Genomic DNA, 23,575 nt, shown 5'->3' with positions numbered 1-23,575 from the left:
TGCAGATTTAAAATAACTTTTTTACCATTCCTGCTGCAAGATATAGAAAGGGTGTAGGAGGCTATTTGCAGCTTAATCTAAGGCAAGAATTTAAGATAACTAAGGTGTAGACTGTCCCTTTAAAACAGTATTATCAAAATTCAAAAATAAATAAAAAAAACTTGGTCTGCGCGGATATTAATAGCACATGCGTCCTCTAAAAAATGATTAAACTATTTTTTCTTGGTGACATCTATTATGGGATAGTCTAAGAGAGTTAGATTAAATAAGTAGATAACGTCATGGCAGAGTGTACAAAATAAATTAATCATGTTGAGTAAATGTAACACTTCTGATTAACGGAGGAAGTCTCTGCCTATTGGGCAATATCTGCACAGAGGAAGCCGTATGCCATTACTACACTAGCTAATGGTGGCCGTACCTGTCTAGCCTGGTAATACTCTCTCAGGAGGTGGTCTCTCTGTATTATAGCCTCTGTTCTTTCTTTCCTGGCCACATCTCGTTCTTCCTTCACAGTTTCTATATCCTTACAGGCTTGGTCCAACTCTTTCTGAGCTTCAGCTTTATCTTTCACCTCATGACAATACTTCTCCAGGAGCTCATTCCGCTCAAAGATAGCTCTATCACGCTCCACCAAGGCAGAATTCAACTCCTGCGCATGTAAAAATATTTTTTATATCAGGCCTTAAAATAAACCTCAAAATCTATCAATTGCTGAACATGAGCATTACAAGACACACTGGTATTTAACTTCATAGGTAGATGATCTGAGTAACTCATTTTGGGTCTGGGTTTGGACCCACTTTTAAACTAATCATCTAATTAAAGGGACATTAAACACTTTTGAGATTGTAATATAAAATCATAATGGGTCATTACAGTAAAAAAAACACCACATTTTAATTTGTTAAAGGGATAGAAAGGTAAAACATTTAAATGGTGTGGGTGCATTTTAATGTGACATAGAAGCATTTTTGCAATATACTTTCATTAACAAAAATGGTTCTAATAAAAACAGAATTTATGTTTACCTGATAAATTACTTTCTCCAACGGTGTGTCCGGTCCACGGCGTCATCCTTACTTGTGGGATATTCTCCTCCCCAACAGGAAATGGCAAAGAGCCCAGCAAAGCTGGTCACATGATCCCTCCAAGGCTCCGCCTACCCCAGTCATTCGACCGACGTTAAGGAGGAATATTTGCATAGGAGAAACCATATGGTACCGTGGTGACTGTAGTTAAAGAAAATAAATTATCAGACCTGATTAAAAAAACCAGGGCGGGCCGTGGACCGGACACACCGTTGGAGAAAGTAATTTATCAGGTAAACATAAATTCTGTTTTCTCCAACATAGGTGTGTCCGGTCCACGGCGTCATCCTTACTTGTGGGAACCAATACCAAAGCTTTAGGACACGGATGAAGGGAGGGAGCAAATCAGGTCACCTAAATGGAAGGCACCACGGCTTGCAAAACCTTTCTCCCAAAAATAGCCTCAGAAGAAGCAAAAGTATCAAACTTGTAAAATTTGGTAAAAGTGTGCAGTGAAGACCAAGTCGCTGCCCTACATATCTGATCAACAGAAGCCTCGTTCTTGAAGGCCCATGTGGAAGCCACAGCCCTAGTGGAATGAGCTGTGATTCTTTCGGGAGGCTGCCGTCCGGCAGTCTCGTAAGCCAATCTGATGATGCTCTTAATCCAAAAAGAGAGAGAGGTAGAAGTTGCTTTTTGACCTCTCCTTTTACCGGAATAAACAACAAACAAGGAAGATGTTTGTCTAAAATCCTTTGTAGCATCTAAATAGAATTTTAGAGCGCGAACAACATCCAAATTGTGCAACAAACGTTCCTTCTTTGAAACTGGTTTCGGACACAGAGAAGGTACGATAATCTCCTGGTTAATGTTTTTGTTAGAAACAACTTTTGGAAGAAAACCAGGTTTAGTACGTAAAACCACCTTATCTGCATGGAACACCAGATAAGGAGGAGAACACTGCAGAGCAGATAATTCTGAAACTCTTCTAGCAGAAGAAATTGCAACTAAAAACAAAACTTTCCAAGATAATAACTTAATATCAACGGAATGTAAGGGTTCAAACGGAACCCCCTGAAGAACTGAAATAACTAAATTGAGACTCCAAGGAGGAGTCAAAGGTTTGTAAACAGGCTTAATTCTAACCAGAGCCTGAACAAAGGCTTGAACATCTGGCACAGCTGCCAGCTTTTTGTGAAGTAACACAGACAAGGCAGAAATCTGTCCCTTCAGGGAACTAGCAGATAATCCTTTTTCCAATCCTTCTTGAAGGAAGGATAGAATCTTAGGAATCTTAACCTTGTCCCAAGGGAATCCTTTAGATTCACACCAACAGATATATTTTTTCCAAATTTTGTGGTAAATCTTTCTAGTTACAGGCTTTCTGGCCTGAACAAGAGTATCGATAACAGAATCTGAGAACCCTCGCTTCGATAAGATCAAGCGTTCAATCTCCAAGCAGTCAGCTGGAGTGAAACCAGGTTCGGATGTTCGAACGGACCCTGAACAAGAAGGTCTCGTCTCAAAGGTAGCTTCCAAGGTGGAGCCGATGACATATTCACCAGATCTGCATACCAAGTCCTGCGTGGCCACGCAGGAGCTATCAAGATCACCGACGCCCTCTCCTGATAGATCCTGGCTACCAGCCTGGGGATGAGAGGAAACGGCGGGAACACATAAGCTAGTTTGAAGGTCCAAGGTGCTACTAGTGCATCCACTAGAGCCGCCTTGGGATCCCTGGATCTGGACCCGTAGCAAGGAACTTTGAAGTTCTGACGAGAGGCCATCAGATCCATGTCTGGAATGCCCCACAGCTGAGTGACTTGGGCAAAGATTTCCGGATGGAGTTCCCACTCCCCCGGATGCAATGTCTGACGACTCAGAAAATCCGCTTCCCAATTTTCCACTCCTGGGATGTGGATAGCGGACAGGTGGCAGGAGTGAGACTCCGCCCATAGAATGATTTTGGTCACTTCTTCCATCGCTAGGGAACTCCTTGTTCCCCCCTGATGGTTGATGTACGCAACAGTTGTCATGTTGTCTGATTGAAACCGTATGAACTTGGCCCTCGCTAGCTGAGGCCAAGCCTTGAGAGCATTGAATATCGCTCTCAGTTCCAGAATATTTATCGGTAGAAGAGATTCTTCCCGAGACCAAAGACCCTGAGCTTTCAGGGATCCCCAGACCGCGCCCCAGCCCATCAGACTGGCGTCAGTCGTGACAATGACCCACTCTGGTCTGCGGAATGTCATCCCTCGTGACAGGTTGTCCAGGGACAGCCACCAACGGAGTGAGTCTCTGGTCCTCTGATTTACTTGTATCTTCGGAGACAAGTCTGTATAATCCCCATTCCACTGACTGAGCATGCACAGTTGTAATGGTCTTAGATGAATGCGCGCAAAAGGAACTATGTCCATTGCCGCTACCATCAACCCGATCACTTCCATGCACTGAGCTATGGAAGGAAGAGGAACGGAATGAAGTATCCGACAAGAGTCTAGAAGTTTTGTTTTTCTGGCCTCTGTCAGAAATATCCTCATTTCTAAGGAGTCTATTATTGTTCCCAAGAAGGGAACCCTTGTTGACGGAGATAGAGAACTCTTTTCCACGTTCACTTTCCATCCGTGAGATCTGAGAAAGGCCAGGACTATGTCCGTGTGAGCCTTTGCTTGAGGAAGGGACGACGCTTGAATCAGAATGTCGTCCAAGTAAGGTACTACAGCAATGTCCCTTGGTCTTAGCACAGCTAGAAGGGACCCTAGTACCTTTGTGAAAATCCTTGGAGCAGTGGCTAATCCGAAAGGAAGCGCCACGAACTGGTAATGCTTGTCCAGGAATGCGAACCTTAGGAACCGATGATGTTCCTTGTGGATAGGAATATGTAGATACGCATCCTTTAAATCCACCGTGGTCATGAATTGACCTTCCTGGATGGAAGGAAGAATAGTTCGAATGGTTTCCATCTTGAACGATGGAACCTTGAGAAACTTGTTTAAGATCTTGAGATCTAAGATTGGTCTGAACGTTCCCTCTTTTTTGGGAACTATGAACAGATTGGAGTAGAACCCCATCCCTTGTTCTCTTAATGGAACAGGATGAATCACTCCCATTTTTAACAGGTCTTCTACACAATGTAAGAATGCCTGTCTTTTTATGTGGTCTGAAGACAACTGAGACCTGTGGAACCTCCCCCTTGGGGGAAGCCCCTTGAATTCCAGAAGATAACCTTGGGAGACTATTTCTAGCGCCCAAGGATCCAGAACATCTCTTGCCCAAGCCTGAGCGAAGAGAGAGAGTCTGCCCCCCACCAGATCCGGTCCCGGATCGGGGGCCAACATTTCATGCTGTCTTGGTAGCAGTGGCAGGTTTCTTGGCCTGCTTTCCCTTGTTCCAGCCTTGCATTGGTCTCCAAGCTGGCTTGGCTTGAGAAGTATTACCCTCTTGCTTAGAGGACGCAGCACTTTGGGCTGGTCCGTTTCTACGAAAGGGACGAAAATTAGGTTTATTTTTTGCCTTGAAAGGCCGATCCTGAGGAAGGGCGTGGCCCTTACCCCCAGTGATATCAGAGATAATCTCTTTCAAGTCAGGGCCAAACAGCGTTTTCCCCTTGAAAGGAATGTTAAGTAGCTTGTTCTTGGAAGACGCATCAGCCGACCAAGATTTCAACCAAAGCGCTCTGCGCGCCACAATAGCAAACCCAGAATTCTTAGCCGCTAACCTAGCCAATTGCAAAGTGGCGTCTAGGGTAAAAGAATTAGCCAATTTGAGAGCATTGATTCTGTCCATAATCTCCTCATAAGGAGGAGAATCACTATCGACCGCCTTTATCAGCTCATCGAACCAGAAACATGCGGCTGTAGCGACAGGGACAACGCATGAAATTGGTTGTAGAAGGTAACCCTGCTGAACAAACATCTTTTTAAGCAAACCTTCTAATTTTTTATCCATAGGATCTTTGAAAGCACAACTATCCTCTATGGGTATAGTGGTGCGTTTGTTTAAAGTGGAAACCGCTCCCTCGACCTTGGGGACTGTCTGCCATAAGTCCTTTCTGGGGTCGACCATAGGAAACAATTTTTTAAATATGGGGGGAGGGACGAAAGGAATACCGGGCCTTTCCCATTCTTTATTAACAATGTCCGCCACCCGCTTGGGTATAGGAAAAGCTTCTGGGAGCCCCGGCACCTCTAGGAACTTGTCCATTTTACATAGTTTCTCTGGGATGACCAACTTGTCACAATCATCCAGAGTGGATAATACCTCCTTAAGCAGAATGCGGAGATGTTCCAACTTAAATTTAAATGTAATCACATCAGGTTCAGCTTGTTGAGAAATGTTCCCTGAATCAGTAATTTCTCCCTCAGACAAAACCTCCCTGGCCCCATCAGACTGGGTTAGGGGCCCTTCAGAAACATTATTATCAGCGTCGTCATGCTCTTCAGTATCTAAAACAGAGCAGTCGCGCTTACGCTGATAAGTGTTCATTTTGGCTAAAATGTTTTTGACAGAATTATCCATTACAGCCGTTAATTGTTGCATAGTAAGGAGTATTGGCGCGCTAGATGTACTAGGGGCCTCCTGAGTGGGCAAGACTCGTGTAGACGAAGGAGGGAATGATGCAGTACCATGCTTACTCCCCTCACTTGAGGAATCATCTTGGGCATCATTGTCACATAAATCACATTTATTTAAATGAATAGGAATTCTGGCTTCCCCACATTCAGAACACAGTCTATCTGGTAGTTCAGACATGTTAAACAGGCATAAACTTGATAACAAAGTACAAAAAACGTTTTAAAATAAAACCGTTACTGTCACTTTAAATTTTAAACTGAACACACTTTATTACTGCAATTGCGAAAAAACATGAAGGAATTGTTCAAAATTCACCAAATTTTCACCACAGTGTCTTAAAGCCTTAAAAGTATTGCACACCAAATTTGGAAGCTTTAACCCTTAAAATAACGGAACCGGAGCCGTTTTGAACTTTAACCCCTTTACAGTCCCTGGTATCTGCTTTGCTGAGACCCAACCAAGCCCAAAGGGGAATACGATACCAAATGACGCCTTCAGAAAGTCTTTCTAAGTATCAGAGCTCCTCTCACATGCGACTGCATGCCATGCCTCTCAAAAACAAGTGCGCAACACCGGCGCGAAAATGAGGCTCTGCCTATGCTTTGGGAAAGTCCCTAAAGAATAAGGTGTCTAAAACAGTGCCTGCCGATATTATTATAGCAAAATACCCAAATAAAATGATTCCTCAAGGCTAAATATGTGTTAATAATGAATCGATTTAGCCCAAAAAAAGTCTACAGTCTTAATAAGCCCTTGTGAAGCCCTTATTTACGATCGTAATAAACATGGCTTACCGGATCCCATAGGGAAAATGACAGCTTCCAGCATTACATCGTCTTGTTAGAATGTGTCATACCTCAAGCAGCAAGAGACTGCTCACTGTTCCCCCAACTGAAGTTAATTGCTCTCAACAGTCCTGTGTGGAACAGCCATGGATTTTAGTGACGGTTGCTAAAATCATTTTCCTCATACAAACAGAAATCTTCATCTCTTTTCTGTTTCTGAGTAAATAGTACATACCAGCACTATTTCAAAATAACAAACTCTTGATTGAATAATAAAAACTACAGTTAAACACTAAAAAACTCTAAGCCATCTCCGTGGAGATGTTGCCTGTACAACGGCAAAGAGAATGACTGGGGTAGGCGGAGCCTAGGAGGGATCATGTGACCAGCTTTGCTGGGCTCTTTGCCATTTCCTGTTGGGGAGGAGAATATCCCACAAGTAAGGATGACGCCGTGGACCGGACACACCTATGTTGGAGAAATATATTACTGTTTTTCGGTGGCATACGGACTAATCCTGTGTGGGCCCATGCACCAGTATTCAAACCACACCTTCTCAGAGAGCTGGCAGTGATAGGTTCCTGCTTCTGAAGGCATACAAGCTGACTCTCTGAGAAGGTGAGGTGTTTGAATACTGGTGCACAACCCCAGGTGAGGTGTTTGAATACTGGTGCACAGCCCCAGGTGAGGTGTTTGAATACTGGTGCACAGCCCCAGGTGAGGTATTTGAATACTGGTGCACAGCCCCAGGTGAGGTGTTTGAATACTGGTGCACAGCCCCAGGTGAGGTGTTTGAATACTGGTGCACAGCCCCAGGTGAGGTGTGTGAATACTGGTGCACAGCCCCAGGTGAGGTGTTTGAATACTGGTGCACAGCCCCAGGTGAGGTGTTTGAATACTGGTGCACAGCCCCAGGTGAGGTGTTTGAATACTGGTGCACAGCCCCAGGTGAGGTGTTTGAATACTGGTGCACAGCCCCAGGTGAGGTGTTTGAATACTGGTGCACAGCCCCAGGTGAGGTGTTTGAATACTGGTGCACAGCCCCAGGTGAGGTGTTTGAATACTGGTGCACAGCCCCAGGTGAGGTGTTTGAATACTGGTGCACAGCCCCAGGTGAGGTGTTTGAATACTGGTGCACAGCCCCTCACAGGATATGTGTATATGCGGCAGAAAAACAGTAATAACTTACTAGAAACATTTTTGTTAAATGAAAGCATATTGCAAAAATGCTTCTATTTCACATTAAAATGCACCCATGAACATTTATTTTATGACCTTTCTATCCCTTTAATGCTTTGTGTTTAACCCCATCTCGTCACTGGCCACACACTTCTCATAACTCAAAGCCAACAACAAGCACCCTAGTACGCCCTACACAAACTGATTACCTGTCTAAGAGCTTCCATCTCTTCACTGGCCACCCTCTTCTCGCTAGATGTATTCTTTAGCCGGCCCTGTGCAAGTTCCAGTTCAGTTTGCATCTTATCCACCTCCTTAATGACCTGATCACGTTCACTCATAATTAGACGGTACTCGTTAAATACAGAGTCTCTCTCCTCCTTGTACTTCTCTGCATCTTTGGCTGCCTTTAGCTGCATGGTTTTTAAACGTGTGGCTTCAACCTGCAGCCGCTCTAGTTCTCTCTGCAGCTCCTTGTTCTGCAAGGTCGCCTTGTTCAGTTCCTGTTGGATGGAATCGTACCTGTTGGTAAATGACAAAAGTATTACTGCAATTTTTAAAATGGTTTTTCATAAGGAGAAAAAAACAAAAAAAGCCATCACAACAAAAGTATCCTGAAGAAGAATACCAAAAACATGCACAAGTTTATACGAGGAGAACTTCAGGCAGACAACATGGGCCTTCTAGAACTTCATTTATTTTTTTTCAAATTTTGTCTTTAAACATTTGCCTGAAATCTATGGAGTGCATGTATTTATTTATTTTTTAAATTGATATTCCTATTCTATTATTCCTGTTTTGAATCTTCATATAGGTCTTATAACTATTTTATTGCTCCTCAGCATAGATAGTTGTCTCAATTTTGTGGTTCCCCATTAGACTATATCCATGCCAAGAAGGGTTCCATATTCCGTACCTTCGCATAGATGAGCTGAACTGATGCTGGAGGTGCAAGTCTCTCTGCTTTAACAGGCTTTCCAGTTGTTTTTGAAGATTTCTTTTTTCTTCCTCGCTCTGCTCCAACCTCCCCAGGTCTGAGTTGTGACTGCCCACTTTTTCATTGTATTTTTTGCGTAGAGAGTCATAATCTTTTTGCACAACCTCCAGCTTGTCCAGTGCAGTGTCATACAGTTTATTAATAAGCTCAGAGGAGCCGTTCTGTTTAACCACCTGTTACAGATATAAGATTCACACATTAACCGTATTCAATGTTATCTTCTTCATCTCAAAGCTAGGACTCTAGTGCTCCTTTAACTGCCTCCATGAAAAGGACAACAATGAGTTGTCATGCAGATCTCTGTCTGTGTGCGCATGACAACCGTTGTTGTTGATCCCCAAAACTAAAGGTCACGATCAATGTTGGTATAATGGTCAGCACACCCAAGGCTACATGGGAGTGCAAGTGGCATCACCACAAATGTGTGTGGTGACATCACAGTGAGGTTAGAACTAGGAAGTGGCAGGTAGTTAAGGGAGCTAGATGGGTGGAGTTTGTTCCAACCCCCCCTAGATATCAGCACCAGAGGTGGGCAAATGTGCTGAAAGTGTACATTTGAATGTTGATAAGAATGAAAATCCATTAAAATTCAGTAATCGAATGTAACATTTGTTTTAACAAATACTATTCAGAAGTTCAAAAGTTCATGTGGTTGGGAATATAGTAAAATGATACATAATAGACAAATTTGAATCAATATATATTAGTATATATTTTAAATATTGCATAATTTGAATATTACATTTAAAGAGCATTAGAGATACTATTTAAAATATATATATTCAAAAAAATGTAATTCGAATATTGTATAATATGAAATCAATTACAAAAATATATATTACATTTAAAGAAAGCATCAGAAATACTATTACATTAAACGAATGTTAGAATGTTGTGCAAACATTCAAAATTTTAAATGAACAAATTTGTTTCATTTTTCGAATATTTGCAAAACATTTGCCCATCCCTAGTAATAAGTGGCTTTATAATATTCCACCAGGGAAATACTGCTGGTGAGCATTCTTATAGAATCTCACCAGCCCAGAGACCTTTAGATAATTGTGCTATAAGTAATGGGTATAAGATTTAGAGCAAGATGAGTATAAATTTACCAGTTGTTGCTGCCTGCGTAGTTCAGACATTTCCTTCTGATCTACCTCATGCATTCTCTTCATATCTTGACAGGACTGCTGCAGGTGAGCAAATTCCCGCTGTAACTGAGCGTGTTTCCTGCGCAAGCTCTCGCTGTCCTCCTGGAGTTGTGTCTGGTCACTTAAAACACGGCTGTGCAGAGTGCTGGATAAAGGAGAAGAGTTTAAAGTTTGTAAAAAGTTGATGCCATAAATAAAAGCTGATAGACTTACAAAGGTAAATCTAAAAAAACTACAAATTCAGAATAAACCTATAGATTCACATAAATGGATTAACAATTAAAAGACACGGATAAAAAGGGACTTTATATACTTCATAAGTAAGTTATTGAGGTTATTCCCAAACTCACTCTTGTCACGGATACCACCATGTTAAAATCTCTCTTTCACTGCATATCAGTTCTGATGCCTTGCAGTAACTCCTTCAGATACCTGCTGTTAAACCTAGGTTCCAAAATGGTGGCACTCGTAATAAGAGTAGGTGCATGAAATGTATTTAGTATTTAATGTTCCTTTAAAGATGCATACAACAAAGTCTAATATAATATTCAAATGCAAAAGAGACGGGCTCAAAAAGTCATATGATATATTTGAAAAAGCACTATTTAAAGGCATTCAAGTCAAAAGATAAACTTTCATGATTCAGATACTTCCATTAACAAAATGTGCACAGTCTTTTTATATTTATACTTTTTGAGTTATTAGCTCCTACTGAGCATGAGCAAGAATTCACAGAATATACGTCCATGCATTTGTGATTGGCTGATGGCTGTCACATGATACAGGAGGAGTGGAAATAGACATTTTGAAATTTGTCAGGAAAAAAAAATCAACTTGTCATTTAAAGTTTAAAATAAGTGCTATTGCATTGCCTTTTTATAATGCATTTGTTAATTATTCAAATCTACTGTATTTACTGGTCCTTTAACATAGGAAAGTTTGTTCTGCATAAAAAGGAGGAGAAGGTAATGATGTTTAGAATAAAATTACAACTATATGTTTTGCAATCTCTTATCTCATAACCTCTGACAACGCAAAAAGGGACAATATACTCAGGCAAGTAGCTGATAAGAGTTCATTGTATTCAAAGCAGCTGTGTGAACATTGTTTTAAATGGGATGTTCTCTCTCTCTCTCTCCCACCCCCAATGGTAAGTCAATTTCTGCTGCTGCCTTTTCATAGTTTTTCTACGGCCAATACTGCAGTATTTCAATTGCCAGTAAAGGGGGGGCAGTTTCAACAGGCAAGGTCAGCTATTTCAAATAAAAAAATAAAATGAAAGGTAAAGGAGATAATTGTAAACAATTTAATAATACACTAGTAGGTAATGTGGGTCACTGGCAACACATTAAAGGGCTCAAACAAATCAGAGAATAAAATAGTGAAAGTAAGTTGCAAAGTTATTTACTACATAAAAACAAAGCATTTCATATTACTAACCATTTCCCTATATTGAATTTAACATTCAAATGTTTAAAGTCAACATTTGCTGAACTTTGGACATTTATCTATAATGAAAATAAAGTTGCTAACAAATGTGCCTAAACACATGTCCAACCCCAGTGTTCAGCTGTAAATTTGTACTCGTCTACAACCGTAAACATTCTAGCAAAAGGACTCAACACTTTCATATGCGTTTGCAACTGTGAGAAACATCTACATAAAAATCTAATTTCTTTTTATTTCTGTAAAGGTGCATTACCAAAAATAAGACACATAAGTGCCAGGAATTGTGATCAAATACAAACAATTGCACCTTCATCTGATGTGCCCCCAAATGATTAATACAACATTACAAAAAGGAATTGCAAAAAAACAAAACAATAACAACAACAACAACAACACACACACCCAACAGCATTATGGTTGGGATACTACTTAAGAAATATTTATCCTCTTATTCTGAGGGGACTGAGGGTCTAGATACAAATGATATTTCAGCTATCAATGATCTAATTGCTCTCAAAGATGAATCAAATTATGAAGACTATGAAAATATGACCCCTGACACTAATTGGCGTAATATGTTAAAAACCAAATCGCACTTTATACCCCCATCTAGTACATCTTATAATACCCTAACCTTTTTAGATCTGGTATGCAAAGATATACTCACTTTATCTGACGAACATGATATTAGACATTCCAATTTGACCCCAGAAGAAAAATTTGCATTAAACACTATGACTCGGTGGACAGATATTCAGATAAAGCTCAGTGATAAGGGAGGGAATATTGTACTGTGGCCTATACAGATGTATGTGGAGGAAGCCAAAAAACAGTTGAACTATCAGAGGAACTATAAAACATTATTTGGGAATCCTACTGAAGATTTTCTTAAAAAGTACAACAACCTAATTTATTCTGCAGCCTCTGAAGGCATAATTGATGGGAAAGAACTTAAATTCCTATACGTTAAACATCCCAAAGTGGCAACATTGTATTTATTGCCTAAAGTTCATAAGAATCTAGCATCTCCACCGGGAAGGCCGATTGTATCAGGCAATGGCTCCCTGACAGAAAAAGCCAGTAAATATGTGGACGCAAGATTACTTTATATTGTAGACTCTTTACCCTCACACACTAGAGATACTTTGCATGTCCTAAACAAGTTAAACACGCTTGTCATTACCTCCAATTCCACATTAGTCACTTGTGATGTGGAATCACTCTATACACCAGCATTGATAGACATTGGGGATGTAAAGCAGTTTTCCATTTTCTTCAGAAAAATGAATCTATATCCGTTGAAACTAAACAATTCATTATGAACTTACTGGAATTTGTGCTGGGACATAACTATTTTACATTTGATGGCAAATTTTATTTGCAAACATGTGGGACAGCTATGGGGAACTCTTGTGCCCCGACATATGCCAATATATACCTGGGCTGGTGGGAGGAGACTGTAGTCTTTCATGAAACCCTTGAACAGTATACTCAATACATTACCCATTGGTCCAGGTATATAGATGACATTTTATTTGTGTGGGAAGGCTCTCTTGAACTGTTAAATGAATTCATTACTCGACTTAATACAAATCCTTTTGGTCTTTTTTTGACAATGACTATGGATGACCGACAGGTCGAATTCCTTGATTTAACGATCAAAAAAGTGAATAGCTATCTGGAAACAGAAACTTATAGGAAACCTACTGCTACTAATAATATTTTAAGTGCAGAGAGTTACAATCATCCTAACACTATCAAAAGTTTGCCAATTGGTGAGTACCTAAAGATATGTAGAAACAGTTCATCTTTAGAGTCTTTCACTATTTAAGAAATAGACTCCTCTTGAGGGGCTATTCCAAAAAGTCTCTCAAGAGAGCTTATCAGATTGCCTTAAATAAAAACAGACAAGAGCTCTTAATACCCAAAATTAAGGAACACTCCAATACCTTCAGATTTATCTCTTCATTCTCCAATCAGAGTAACCAAGTTTCTAACATTTTACAAAAACATTGGCACATTTTACAAGCTGACGAACAACTTCAGTCTATTATCCCTAATAAACCGCTGATTACATATAGGAGAGGTAGTAATCTAAGTGATTGTTTGACCAAAAGTCACTTTGACCGAAATGACAAAAAGGCACCCCTATATAAAGGTTCAATAGCCTGTGGCAATTGCAAAGTTTGCACTTATATGATTAAGAAAAAAAATATGATGGATAGATTCCATAACAAATGGACCATATCTAATCATATTACATGCAAAACTTCTAATGTAATATATTGTGTATCATGTAGCTGTGACCTAATCTAGGTAGGGATGACAACCAGAAGTATGGGAACAAGAATGTCTGAACATTTAAGCAATATCAGAAATGCTGCTTAGGATGTGAAAAAAGGCAAACAAATTACAAGTGTGGCACGACATTTTTTACAGCACAACGGTGGCAAAACTAGTGCCTTTAAATGTTGGGGCTTGGAAACTCTACGTATGGGCATTAGAGGAGGAGATGTGGAACAAACCTTATTAAAAAGAGAAGCAAGGTGGATTTTTCATTTGAACTCTGTTATACCCAATGGCATGAATGAGAACAATCATTTCTGGGTGTTTCTGTAGAAATACAGAATTTGTGTTGGCTCTAATAACCTTGACACACTATTTACTACTCTTACATATATAGTCTCCTTATATTTTTTCTAGTTTTAAGTGCACCCAGACATAGCAATTTGTATAGGTTATTATCATGTCTATAAAACGTTCGTCTTGATAAAGAATGTACGAGTGATAAAGTATTAACGTACTAATTTATTCAATACTAGTCCTAAAGCCAGTGTACACGGGACAATTTTTTAGATACCGCGGTTCCAACCCTTGCTCCCTCTCTCTCCCCCCTCTATTTTGCGCTCTCTCTCTCTCTCCCCCCCTCTCTTTTGAGTTCTCTCTCTCCCCCCTCTTTTGCTCTCTCTCCCCCCTCTTTTGCTCGCTCTCTTCGCCCCCTCATCTGCTCTCTCCCCCTCTTTTGCTCTCTCTCTCCCCCCTCTTTTGCGCCCTCTCTCTCCCCCCTCTTTTGCTCTCTCCCCCTCTCTTTTGCTCTCTCTCTCCCCCCTTTTGCGCTCTCTCTCCCCCCTCTTTTGCGCGCTCTCTCTCTCTCCCCCCCTCTCTTTTGCTCTCTCCCCCTCTCTTTTGCTCTCTCTTCCTCTCTCTCTCTCCCCCCTCTCTTTTGCTCTCTCTTCCCCTCTTTTGCACTCTCTCTTCCCCTCTTTTGCGCTCTCTCTTCCCCTCTTTTGCGCTCTCTCCCCCTCTTTTGTGCACTCTCTCTCCCGCCTCTCTTTTGTGCACTCTCTCTCCCCCCCTCTCTTTTGAGCTCTCTCCCCCCCTCTCTTTTGAGCTCTCTCTCCCCCCCTCTCTTTTGAGCTCTCTCTCTCCCCTCTTTTTTGCGCTCTCTCCCCTCTCTTTTGTGCTGTCTCCCCATTGCGCTCTCTCCCCCTCTTTTTTGCACTCTCTCTCCCTCTTTTGCACTCTCTCTCCCCCTTCTCTTTTGCGCTCTCTTTTGAGCTCTCTCTCCCCCTCTTTTGCGCTCTCTCTCCCCCCCTCTCTTTTGAGCTCTCTCTCCCCCCCTCTCTTTTGAGCTCTCTCTCCCCCCTCTTTTGCGCTCTCTTTTAAACTCTCCCCCCTCTATTTTGAGCTCTCTCTCCCCCTCTTTTGCGCTCTCTCTCCCCCCTCTCTTTTGAGCTCTCTCTCTCCCTCTTTTGCTCTTCCCCCCCTTCTGCTCGCTTTCTTTCTAAATTCTTTCCTTCCTTCCTTCCTCTGGGTCTCTCCCGCCGGCCACGCCCCTCCCGCGCGCTCCCACGAGGTCACGCCCCCATCACAGCCCGCCCGACGCCGGTCACGCCCCCACCAGGCAGCTTCCGCAGTGTGCACTACTCTGCAGCTGAAGGCCAGGTGTGTTTGTCCGCGCGCAGTCTCTACTGCGCATGACGGCTTCAGACAAACACACTTGGCCTTTTATAATATAGGATATGTGCTGTGTAGCACATACATAAATCCTGAGGCAATTTTTTTTTTTTTTTTTTAATATATATACGAGTCCAGAACAAATTTTTTTTTTTTTAAACTAAAATATTATGTGCTGTGTAGCACATACATAAGTAAAGAGCTTTTTTATTTTTTTTTAAACTAAAATATTGAGTAAAATATTATGAGCTGTGTAGCACATACATAAGTACAGAGCAAGACCTTTCTATACATATAAGTCCAGACCCATTTTTTTTTTTTTAAAAACTAAAATATTATGTGCTGTGTAGCAAGTTCTGTGTAGCACAGATAACTCCGGAGCTTTCAATGGAGTGTGTTGGAGTGTGTTGCGCAGTTTTAAGTTTTGTTAGGCTTGTGACGCTTTGAAATGGTAGTCACGTGACTACTCACGCCAGTGTGTATTGATCTCGCGCTGCAATGTTGTGAGGGTGCGCGTGCGGGCAAGTCTGGCGCTGCGTGCGCGTGCGGGCAAGTTCCGTGTGTGGGTGCGATGGTGCGAGGAAGCGCGTGCGGGCAAGTCATTTGTGGAGGGTGCGCATGCGCGTGTGGCCAAGTTAGGTGTCTATTCCTCTGGCGCTGCGTGGGCGTGCGGGCAAGTTCTGTGTGTGGGTGTGAGGGTGCGCATGCGGCCAAGTTAATAATAGGCTGTGTGTGGGTGCGAGGGTGCGGGTTTGTGTGTTAAGGGTTGCTGTGTGTGGGTGTGAGGGTGCGCGTGCGGCCAAGTTTGTGGGTGTGTGAATGTGTGAGCCGTTAGCTGTGCGCGCGAGGTGTCTGGGATCTAAGGCCAAGTGTGTTTGTCTCTACTGCGGCTGCGCATGACGGCTTCAGACAAACACACTTGGCCTTTTATAATATAGGATATGTAGAAATGAAGTAACTCACTCCTCATACCCTATGAATAAGAATGGAATATAATATGACATAGTGCAATATGATGGAATAACTTGTGTTGTGTGGTGTGTCATATTCTATATATACTTTAAATAGAATGAACAACATCAGAATTTAATCCAGTTAATATCTTATAGACGAGTATCATATAAACATGATAAATTAAATTATTTGTTTTGCAAACGGATAATCTGTCATAAAGTGAGCTAAATGTTTTTCATTCCACCATACATTATAGCCACAATACCACGTAATAATTAAAATATAGGACGGGAATCCCCTTTCTTATTGTGGGAGTTTAAGTTTACATTTTCTACTCTATATCAGTATCCGTTTAAGCTTGTAACTTATAATTTGTTAAACCTACCATAGTCATTCCGCATTGGAGTCCCTCTGTTAACATGTTACACAGCTAATATATACATATGGACCATCCGAGGAATAAAATAACGTCTAACACTAGTTAACCCCGCATTGAAATTCTGTTGTAATTTGTTAGCAAGCATACATTCACATATTGACTAGTGGGATGTAATAGTGACGTGGTTTGTTATTTGGGTGCACTTCTTAGTAGAATTATAGCCACTGTTTTAAGTCACATCATAATTCACATAAGAGTTGATATCACTCCATTTTCAGCCACATAATATCATAAGCTATTTATTTACATTCGGCCATATTACATGCAGGCTCATCATTGCTATATGACGATTGGACTGGATGAGAGTTGTTGCAACCAATCAGAATACCACTCAGGGTATTGTCCCCCATGACGTGGGGAGTGGTTAAGAAGGGTGTGTGTTACTCCCTCCTATAACAATTGGTTCCAGAGTAATCACTTAGGGTATATAAGGTGTGCTAAGAGCGGCACTCAGCTTGTCATTTTTACCTCACATTGAGAAAGGCTGCATTATCACGGCCGAAATGCGTATGTGGTATATTTTTTCCATTTTTGTGAGTCCCTGATCTGTTAGGAGCACAGTTACAGCCACCCCTGGCACCTGACGCCGACACATCCAGTTATCGGACAGGAATACAGGGGGGTGGCTGGACTGTGTGTCCTGCTCTCCATACCCACAGATTGGAATAGGTTTTTAGGTTCTATAAGAGGACGAGGTTATTCTCCCTTCAGCAAGTAATATTCATTACTGAATTCATTTTAAAATATTTGTTAATAAATTCGTTAGATTTTAAAAAAACTCATTATTTCCAGTTCTAGCAGAACAATTTCTGCAGACTTTATAGATTTTCTCTAACAGAGTTTTCTCTGTATAATTACTCTTTATTATAGGAACGAGTTCTCACAAACCCTCCTTGTCCCCCCTTTTCCCTTACCTTTTAGCTTTGCTGATACTTGATTGAGGGGTAGCACCAAGGATTACTATATCCTTTATTTCTTATTGATATTTCTATCACAGTGCCAATATATATTTTCATATTGTGGGATATGAAACAATCTGATTCATTGTTGTAATAAAAAACACACTAAGCAGTGGCTTATACTTAAAGGGACACTGAACCCAAATTTTTTCTTTTGTGATTCAGGTAGAGCATGCAATTTTAAGCAACTTTCTAATTTACTCCTATTAGCAAATTCTCTTCATTCTCTTGGTATGTTTATTTGAAAAGCAAGAATGTAAGCTTAGATGCCGGCCCATTTTTGGTGACCGTGGTTGTCCTTGCTGATTGGACAGCACTAATAAACAAGTGCTGTCCATGGGCCTGAACCAAAAATTTGCTGGCTCCTTAGTTTAAATGCCTTCTTTTTCAAATAAGTCAAGGATCAATAGTCTCTAAAGAGGTGCGCTGTGTGTGGCAAAAGTGTAACTTCATACGAATCCAAAGGACTCAGGCAGATGTATTATCCATTCCACAGTTTTGCACAGCTAACAGTTATATTAATATACTCTGTGTGGCTACCATGAATATAATACTCTTTTGACAGCCCCCTGATCACGTGACTATTATATATTTACTTGCATTTTAGCCAATTACTCAAAAGTAACTCCACGGGCGTGAGCACCACTGTCTGTAGTGGCTTAGAAACAGGCAGAAATTTAGAGGTTTAAATGTTATAAAGTATATTAATATAACAATGTTGGTTGTGCAAAGCTGGGGAATGGGTAGTAAAGGCGTTATCTATCTTTCTAAATAATAACAATTTTGGTGTTGACTGTCTTTATTAACCACAATTTCCATGTTAACTTTGTAAGTCATGAGGACATTTCATCTGCACACAGTGTGGAAGAGGAGGAAGGCTGGAGAGTCTGGCTACCAATATGGAGTCACAGCCAACAAGTGGAAGTGGCATGAAGCTCTGTCAGCTCATGCAGAAAATGGCAAATGAGTGGCTGTGACAGCCGCTTCTCTCCCCAACAGGTCATGGCTAATTGTCTTTTTGCTGGGTTCCAGGACGCAGTTACTAGGTGCAGTGATACCTGGTATTTTTAGGGCACTGACTTAATTAATCATTAATGGTTATTTATTAAGTTTAAACTCAATGCTCATTAAAAAGAGAATACATCAACTTTCAGCAAATTATATTAGCTAATTATATCCCGGATGATGCAGAAGTAATGACACTGGGTGTGTTTAACAGTGATTACATGTTGTTTCTAAGGCAGAAGGCTACATGACTAAAATGACACAGACTAAGTTTCACTAAGTGCCCCACACTGGTAAAGCAAACAGACTCACTGATAGAAATCTGCCTCTTTCGCTGCCTCCTCACACTTTTTCAGCGCTTTGGAATGTTGGCTCTGAAGCGACTCCAGTTCAGACATTGCCTTCATGCATTGGACCTTCAAACGCTCATAATCTGGATTGAGTTTAGGAGTAGGCCTGTACACAAGAAAAAAAAAAAAATATATTAGTAATAAGAAACATAATAGGTTAATTTGTTTCCCAATTCCCATCATACTCCTCTGTACAAACCGTGGCATAGGATGCAATTATAGTGAACGTAAATGCTGTTACCATGAAGTAGAATTCTTTAGTAAAGATTAAGGATAGGTGAATGTGGTGAAAGGGCAATTTGCTTGTTAGAACAAATAGTCCTGTGTACATTTGTTTTGGACAATAAAATAGATAAAAACCAAAATCCATTAAAATCCGGTAATCAAATGTTATTTCCGGTTTTCAAATTTACTTTTTTTTTAATAATAATAATTAGATCCAATATCCACATAACAATTGATTTAACAAATACTATTCAGAAGTTTAATAGTTTGTGTGGTAGGGAATTTAGTAAATTGATACAAATATATCGATTTGAATTTTTCTAAATTTTAATATTCCATAATTCTATTCAAATTATGCAATATTCAAATTATAAATAGAATATTTAAAGATAGAGTTAGAAATACTATTACATTAAACAAATTTCAGAATGTTGTACAAACATTCAAAATGAACAAATGTGTTAAAATTAGTTTCATTTTGCGAATGTTGCAAAACATTTACCCATTCCTATTAGAGATTCAAATATGTCTATGCAAAATTTACCAATGAAAATACAAATTTAGTAGGAGGGCTAAAGATTCTGACGTAATTCTTCCTGTAAGCCAACTCTCTAACCAGATTTTGCAATGTATGTTAGTGGCACATTTGATTTATTATAGCTTATTTTATCTACATACCTGCATTTCCCTTTGTTATATAAAAGTACTAATGGAATAATGGAACATTTAAACAAATCTGGACTCAATATAAATGTATCGCCTGTAACTGTTTTGTTTACCATTTTGTTATGCTTTTAAACAATATCTAATCAAAAGGTTATTACTCCAGATATCATTGGCTGCCTCATGTCTGCATACAGTACAGAGACAACAGATATCACTCAGGCTATATCCAATGAACTTTGGATGATAATCTGCTTGAACTCAAAGCAAAGAGGTGAGTATAGAAAACATAGCAAGTGCTAGGGAAAGATGAACAAACTGTGTTTAAATAAAAGTTACTTTTAAAAGACCAGCAAATACAGTAAAATTGCATAAAATTGCATAATCAACAAATGCCTGATTATCAAAAACGACCACCTCTTTTTCCTGATTATCAAAAACTCGCCGACATGAAGAGAAATCTCGCCAAATCTCTGGGGGCCTTTTTTTTTTAGCCTTATTTTCCCTACTTCACATACAGAACTTTATAAAGAGATAAACAACTCAAGAAAAAAAGAAAAAGAAAAAAAAAAGAAATTATCTTTTTAAAAGGCTGAGGGACCTCGTGGTACTGACAAGACATATTAGATCATCTTGCCAGGCCCATAACCTGACTTTCAAATGAGTAGCAGATTTTTTTTCTGAAATTTCAAAGTTGATCCCATTTTCCATGCCCACTTGTATCATGTGACAGCCATCAGCCAATCACCAAAACACACACATACTATATACTGTTAATTCTTGCACAAGCTCAGTAGCAAAAGTGCCTCAGAAAGTGTACATTAAAAATATACACATTTAGATAATGAAAGAAAACTGGAAAGTTTTGTTTTTTAAACTGTATGCTCTATATGAATTGTGAAAGTTTACATTCGACTTTAGTATCACTTTACACTTTATTATATTTCAGCATAATTTTTATATATTTTTTAAACCATTAGCTTGATTTTCTTTTGCACAGAATGAACTGAACAAAATGCTTCTCTTTACCTGCAATCATCAAATGTTGATCCTGGAGAGGACAGAGCCAGTTGCTTCCGTAACTCATCTCTTTCCCGAGTCACCTGCCTTAACTGTGACAATATGGTGTCCAACTTCTCACTCATATGTCGGTTGTCTGTGGCTGAAGGGGGAGGTGAGGTGGGCTTGTTGGTCGTACCTAAAGATTAAAAACATGAACGGGAGATGGAAAAATGGGTTTTAGTTAAAGGGACAGTCAACACCAGAATTGTTGTTGTTTTAAAAGATAGATAATCCCTTAATTACCAATTCCCCAGTTTTGCATAACCAACACAGTTATAATTATACACATTTTACCTCTGTAATTACCTTGTACCTAAGCCTCAGCAGACTGCCCCCTTATTTCTATTGTTTTGATAGACTTGCATTTTAGCCAATCAGAGCTGTCTCCATGGTAAATTCACGTGTATGAGCTCAATGTTATCTATATGAAACACGTTAACTAATGCCCTCTAGTGGTGAAAAACTATCAAAATGGATATAAAAATTTTACTACTACAAAAATTGCCTCCATAAATAAAAATAAAATCCCCTATGCCTTTTTAATGAAACTGATGTCTTATTCACGCATGGCCATACTCTGCTTAACCAGTCACCTGTGGAACAATGCCTTAAAGGGACAGGAAACCCCAAAATTTTCATTCATGATTTAGATAGAACATACCATTTTTAACAACTTTCCAATTTATTCCATTGGCTGCACACTCTAGTGACCTATATATTACTAACTATCCCTAATTGGCCACAGCAGAGAAGGTAACCTAAGTTACAACATGGCAGCTCCCATTGTTTTATAGACACTAAAACTTTACACTTATTTTGTCAATATTTAAACAACTAATGAAACTTTAAAAAAATACATATACATGTTATTCTCAGACTAATCTTTTCTTTGAATGCATCATTCTATCTAGCATTTATTTAGTGTTTTTTTTTTAAAAACAATTTTTATTGTTGTAACCTAGTAGCGAAGATGTGATCCAATAGGGGGTAAGGGATAGGGGGAGGTGGTTGAGGGTAATATGATGTGTACTGATGGATAAGTACAGTTTACTGGGGAGGAGACTAGGTGAGAAAGAGTGCCCACACTCTGGATGAGGGTGTATACTAAAGCCCTCATGTAGGGGTTGGCGACCATATAGTATTGAACATGTCTTTCCAGTCAGTCCATGTGAGCTCAAACAAGTCAATTTTGTTAAGGGAGTAAAATATATATTTTTGGGCCATGGTGTTTAATACCGTGGGCCATGCCGGGGCTAATTCTATCTACCATGCTCTGGCTATACTGGTTTTAATTGTCGAAAAGAGGTATATACAGAGAAGGCTATGGTGTTTGGGTAGTGTATGAGTGCCTATATGCAATAAGGCTAGGGCGGGAGATTTCTGGACTTGGATACCCAATTTGGGTAGGGTGAGGAAGCATGTCCACCAAACATGGAGCAGGTCTCCAGTGTGGCCACAATTCCTCCAGCATAAAGGTGAAGAGTTCTGGTACATTCTGGCTATTCTAGTAGGGACAAAGTACCAGTGTGAGATTATTTTATAATATGTCTCATAGATCGTGATGCAATGTAGGTTTTTTTGTGTGAGTGCCAGTGTGTGTTGCCAGGTTTGGGAAGGAATGTTGGTGTCCAATTGGGTTTCCCATCTATGCAGGTGGGAGGCCAGATCGGGCGGAGAGTTGCCTTATAGAAGTTAGTAATGAGCGGACAGAGGTTTACATAGTCTGTCTCTCTTTTGCCAGGTGGACTCCCAAGGGGTAAGGGGTCTTTGTGATGAGGGGGTGACGCCCCAGCTATTGAGGAAACTTTTGATTCGCAAGGAGTTTAAAGGAATGGTATGTGGGAATGTTGGCCGCATTTTCCAGGTGTTCTAATCCAATAAATCTGGGGGGGGACTGGGACAAAAAGTCAGAGACCTGCTTTATGACTAGTTGTGCCCATCTATTGGGGTGTGTTTCAGGAAGGCCAGTTAGGAGTCCCGCTATCGAGGTTATATGTGAGGGGATATAAGTGCTCGGTGTCTAAGTTTGTCCCAGGTGTTCTTTGTGTTCTATGCAGTTCAAGGTGGCTGATATTGGTTCAGAGATTTACATAGTCTAAATTGCAGACTAAGACTATATATCTAGCTTGGGGGTCTCTAAGCACCTGGATTTTTTCAAAAGCTAGTCTTTTATGTATTAGGATAGCGGTTCCTCTTGCTTTCTTGGAAAAGGGAGTATACTCACTGTCATGTAGTTTTTAGAATAAAGTCTATGTGGATCATCTTCCTGCCAGTGGGTTTCTTGGAAGAACACCATGCCAGGGTTGTGGAAATTTTAGAGAGCGAGTTAGTAAGCTTCCCTGAAAAGGAGAGTTTAGGCCTCTCACATTTTGTGTCAGGAATCTAAGCGCAACCATGGAGAGTTATAAGAAATCTAATATGTGTAAACCTTCTATGTATTTAGGTGAATATAGGGAAGGGGTGAGGATGGGAAAGAGGAAATGGGTGGGTCAGTGGTGGTGAATATGAGGGTGGGAATCTGAGGTATGTGGTGGAAATAGTCCACCTTTGTGGAACCCTGGTGTGGGCTACTTTAAGGAGGGGAGAAGAGCAACACAGAGAGCTGGAAACACCAGCCCCGCTCCGTAATGTCATTAAAACATTATAAAACATACAACTTTGCCAACATAGCTGAAATCTAAGATGGTATCCTTTCTTATCCTTGGTGCACTTAGACATCACTCTTTGGACAGAAATATAAACTTGCACCCAAAGATAAAAGTTCAAATTAGGTTTTGTATAGAGTGAGTTCACA

At 40.3% G+C, this 23,575-nt stretch overlaps 1 protein-coding gene across 1 annotated transcript in view; it reads right to left on the bottom strand.

The window, feature by feature from the left end:
• DLG5 (discs large MAGUK scaffold protein 5) overlaps window positions 1–23,575 on the bottom strand; it is a 143,099-nt gene that overhangs the window by 73,670 nt on the left and 45,854 nt on the right. The window contains exons 3-8 of the mRNA XM_053692123.1: window positions 20,749–20,917; window positions 18,794–18,937; window positions 9,680–9,863; window positions 8,487–8,740; window positions 7,780–8,092; window positions 422–652 (exon numbers count right to left, since the gene is read on the bottom strand). Of these exons, the coding sequence (XP_053548098.1) occupies window positions 422–652; window positions 7,780–8,092; window positions 8,487–8,740; window positions 9,680–9,863; window positions 18,794–18,937; window positions 20,749–20,917 (1,295 nt within the window). The remainder of the gene's footprint in view (window positions 1–421; window positions 653–7,779; window positions 8,093–8,486; window positions 8,741–9,679; window positions 9,864–18,793; window positions 18,938–20,748; window positions 20,918–23,575) is intronic.

This window comes from Bombina bombina, chromosome 9 (genome assembly GCF_027579735.1).
Source record: "Bombina bombina isolate aBomBom1 chromosome 9, aBomBom1.pri, whole genome shotgun sequence".
NCBI classification, from domain to species: Eukaryota; Metazoa; Chordata; class Amphibia; order Anura; family Bombinatoridae; genus Bombina; species Bombina bombina.
Note: the sequence above shows the minus strand (reverse complement) of the source record. Positions and strands in the feature narration are given on the sequence as shown.